Genomic DNA, 4,535 nt, shown 5'->3' on the forward strand with positions numbered 1-4,535 from the left:
AAGTCATAGAGTCAATGGAGTCAATGGGTCAAAAATAAAGAATACAATAACAATAAACACAAAAAAAACAAAGTCAAATATGCATAAATAACTCTGCTGGCAAAGGGATATCACACATTCACATACAAATATTTGATATTTCTATTCTGCTATTCAAACTTTAGTATTTAGTTCAGTTGTTTCAATAAAAGAGAGAGAAGTGAGATGAGAATAACTGAATGAGATACCCTGAGGAATTGAGGTGAGGGATTGAGGTTGAGGTAATGAACAAGTCAGCGAGCTAGTGGAGGCTATGCCGTAACGGCGAGCAGGTTAGGCAAGAAGAATATTGTCTCCAAGGTAGAGGCGTGACACTATTGGATGCATGGATTGAAAACTGAGAAGGAAAAAAAACCAAGGTGTAGGCGTGACAGTCAGATTGCTCTCTCTTTTTTTCAAACGGTGAAGATGGAAGATGCCTATGTTTTGTTTTGTTAGGTGTTTCAAATTTAGGGTTGGGCTAGGCTGGAAGTGTGTTTAGTTTAGAGGAGAAAATTTTTGTTTTATTAAGGATTTGGGGCTGGCTGGTGGAGTTGGATGTGGGCCAAGGTTTTTCTTTTATTTGAATTTGTATTCGACTACAACTCTATAAGAATTGTTGAAATAATTTTGGGGGGGCCAGATATCAATTTTTGGGGGGCCCAAGTCAATTTTACATATACTCTAAGGGAAATTTAAAAAATTTTGGGGGGGGCCATGGCCCCCCAAGGAGCCAAGTGGCTCCGCCCTTGCACAGTATGTACCTATAAATCTAACTTTGACGCTACGTTGTTTGATGTCTTGGATTGTGTAGGAATTGGTGTTGTTTTCCGAGATCATTCAGGTCATCTTATAGCGGCTCTGAGTCAGAAGGTTGGTCTAACTCGGAGCTATATCTTTTTTATGTTGTTCTTGAGGGCGACTGCCTTTGGGTTATTTAGGCTTTGAACTCTTCAAGACATTGTAATACCTTGTTTGGTCATATTGTTAATGAGACTAAGAGGTTAGGGGTTTTTTTGAGGCAATATAGGTTCCAACACGTTCCTCAGGAAGGAAATAAATTAGTTCATGGTTTAGTTAGGAGAGCAGTTTTATCTGCAGACACTGATGTTTGGGTAGAAGATCTGCCTGGGAATTTGGAGGATGTATTCTAATATGATTTGTCTTAATTTTTTAATAAAATTTTGCTTACCTTTTACTATAAAAAAGAAAAAAAGAACGGAAAAATTATTCAAACTTTTTTTTTTAATGAAATAAATCAGGTAATATTACTTAGCTATAAATTCTTCTTATACACTCTTTTTATATATTCCTCATTTTCTTTTACAAAATAATGGAGTTTCTATCGTGCTCTTTTTCAGTCCAAAAGAATAAAAAGGAAACAAACAATTTTAAGCTAGCTTTTTACACATCAGCGACTGAGAGTTATGAACGTTATGCATGCATTGCACGCGAAAGGCTCCAACTTCCAAAAAAGGTAACCAAACAAGTAAGCTTTTTGCTTGTATTTTAGTGTGAAGAAATAAGTTTGTTCACATGGTTCTCACCACCAAAACCGTAAGTAACGCATGGTTCTTACTTCTTCTTAACTCCCCAAATTACAAGGCTCAAAAGTTAAGAGTATGTTTGGTAATTGTTTTTTTTCTTATTTTTTGATTTAAAAAACAATTTTTATTTTTAAGACTAAAAATTTGTTTGGCAACTCAAAATAGACAGAAAACAAAAACTGTTCTCAAAACTCAATTTGTGAAGAAAACTTAAAACATGCAAAAGACTGTTTTCATTTCAGTTTCTAATTTTTAAAAGCCAATGAAAACTCGCATTTAATTTAATGAATCTGTCTCATTTAATGAGTTAGCATTAGAGTTCAAATTCTAGTAGCAACATATTTTCGTGTTTTCTATTTTTCTTCAAAAAACTATCTTTTTAATTTCAACTGATTAAATATGTTTTTGATTTAAAAAATACAAGAAAATTGTTTTTTCTTTAAATCTCCAAAAACAAGTTTTTGAAAATAGAAAACAAAAACTGTTATCAGATATAACCTAAGTTTTTCATCCTAATCTTTCCCTCAAAACTCCTATTAAAACTCTCTCTCACCACCCCAATGAACCAACCAACACACACACATACAATATTGTAAGAGAGGTTTGGCAATGTACATCAATACTAACATCTTGCTCTTGGCTTTCTTCGCCATTACTGGGATTCTGTTCTCTGGTAATAACAACAACATGGTTGTTGGCGACGATTGCCAAGATGACATACTGGGTTTGCAAGCTCAATGTACAATGTACTTTCAGAAGAGTTTGCCAAAGATGAACCCATCTCAACAATGCTGCAGTGTCATCCGGAAGGCGGACATGCCATGCGTGTGCCACCACATGACCAAGGATGATGAGAAGATACTTGACATGAAGAAAGTGATCTTTGTAGCACAGTACTGTGGCAGGCCAGTGGCCCCTGGGACCATCTGTGGAAGTAAGAAACTCCTAAAACTCTTTATATATATATGAACCTATTCTCCACAATTTATGTGTTCCTTTTATTCCATATGGTAATTGGAAATGAATTTTGTGTGTGTGTGTGTGTGTTTTTTGTTTGGTGATGAGTTGGTAAATTAGCATAAGTTTTTTATTTTGGTTATTTGCTTGTGTACAACTTTTTAAAGTCTTTAACATCTTTTATAATTCTTTCTATTTTTATTTCTTTGGGATTAGTATATCATAGTTTAAAAAATGATAAGAGATAAGGAGGAAAATAAAATGCATCTGTTTAAATTTCAAAACTAATAAGAGATAAGAAGACACTAAACTACTAAGAACATGGGTCTACTGAGAGGTTTTAAATTGTGACCTTTTATTTTATGAATTTTTCCACCTTAATTGAAAACCTATAAGTAAGCGAGGAGGGAATATTTTAAAATATTCAAAATAGAGTTTACGGCATAAGTAGCTTAGAAGTCCTTTAAATGATAGTATAAATAACCAAATAATTGAAATAAACAAATAGACTTTCAACAATAATAAGAAGTTAATTCAAATAAACATATTCGAACTTATTTTGACTTAGGTAAAAATGAAACTATTCCTGTAGGGATACAATTTGTATCTAAGCTCAAAAGAGGAAAGGGAATAGGCCCAAAGAGCTGAACACAATGAATTTATAGAGAGTGAGTTTGAAATCTAGGTTCTAATGAGTTTGTATATCAATTGTAGTGGACCAAAATGACAATAGAATAAAAATGAAGCAATTTTATATAAGGAAAATAGTCCTCAAATTCAATCTGAGGAGGTTGGTTCTTTTTTATATCTCACTTAATGACAGATTACAAATATAGTTATTCAGTCTACAGTGTTTTTCTCTCATTTTTCTTCGATCCCCCTCCTCTAGGTCCTCTCTCTATTTTATACTATCTTCCCCCTCTATCTCTGCCCTCCACGTGTAGATCAGATTGCTAGTGTTGATCCTTATCTCATTAGCACTTTTCTGAAGTTTTTAGGAGTAGCTGTAAGGCTGAAAAAACACTGTTCAGATATCACTTCCTCATTAATCCGTTCAGAGGGTTAGCTACAGAGCATTCAATACGATTTTAGTAGCCTTTTCTTAGATATTTCCTAGTTTTCTTTTGTCCTATATTCTCATAGTGCATATCTTTATCAATAGAATCTCATGGAATGTTGCTTCTGGGTGGCAGACAATACCTTCCGACCTCTACTTAGCTAAGCCGAGGAGACATCTCGCCTCGGGCCACCTCCTCGAATCATTGTAACTTGACTTCTTTCTTTATTCATCAACGTTGACCTCCCTAATAATGTTTACCACGTCCTTGGACAATTAGGTGTTCTCGGACCGGGCCGGAGAACACTATTGAGCCTATTCTCCCTACAATTCCTTTTGAATTTTCTTTGATCTATGGCTTGAGTTGCTTTGCTTTTCTGGAGTAGAAAAAACGAAAAAGGGTTGCTTTGCTTAGTCGTTTATAGAATCGCAATTTGGGTTTATACATGTTTTGCTTAACTCTTGTTATATCTATTGCAGGTTACACTGTTCCACCACCGCCACCAACAGCATGAAGTTAAATAAAGTGACTGCATGCAACTCTAGGAGCTATGACTTATGTAATTTCAGAGAAGAAAAAAACGACAAATTTAGAAATCATATGCTTCTATGTTTTATTACTAAAAATATCTATCGTTACTAGTGTGAATTTAAGTTTGCCAATGGAATGAATTTGTTAGATTAAATTCTTAAATCCATAAATTCCTGACCATTGGGACACAGTGTTAACTTAACATGGAGAATCTTCATAGCTTTTGGAATAATCAGAAATTTAATATAATTAATTATTAAGAACAAATCAATAGCATTATTTAAAAGTCTATAGTTGTCGGATAAGAGTCCTAGGATCAAATTCTACCAACATATATATATATATATAAAAGATGACAATTAGTATAAAAATCGTGTCAATGGGTCAATGGACGTTACGGTTGTACGTCCTTTTTCTTATTAAT

The 4,535-nt window shown here is 34.0% G+C and overlaps 1 protein-coding gene across 1 annotated transcript; it reads left to right on the plus strand.

The window, feature by feature from the left end:
* The first annotated feature begins 2,174 nt into the window (after positions 1–2,174).
* Positions 2,175–4,094, plus strand: LOC142616890 (uncharacterized). Its single transcript, XM_075789645.1, has 2 exons — positions 2,175–2,499; positions 4,060–4,094. The coding sequence occupies exons 1-2, from the start codon at positions 2,175–2,177 to the stop codon at positions 4,092–4,094; spliced, it is 360 nt and encodes a 119-aa protein (XP_075645760.1).
* The last annotated feature ends 441 nt before the right edge of the window (positions 4,095–4,535 follow it).

Source organism: Castanea sativa, chromosome 11 (genome assembly GCF_040712315.1).
Source record: "Castanea sativa cultivar Marrone di Chiusa Pesio chromosome 11, ASM4071231v1".
Lineage (NCBI taxonomy): Eukaryota > Viridiplantae > Streptophyta > Magnoliopsida > Fagales > Fagaceae > Castanea > Castanea sativa.

Bases quoted from the DNA above. Each gene is read 5' to 3' on its own strand.
- LOC142616890 (XM_075789645.1), top strand. From the start codon at position 2,175: ATGTACATCAATACTAACATCTTGCTCTTGGCTTTCTTCGCCATTACT. The intron at 2,500-4,059 runs GTAAGAAACTCC...TATCTATTGCAG, and splicing joins CCCTGGGACCATCTGTGGAA to GTTACACTGTTCCACCACCG.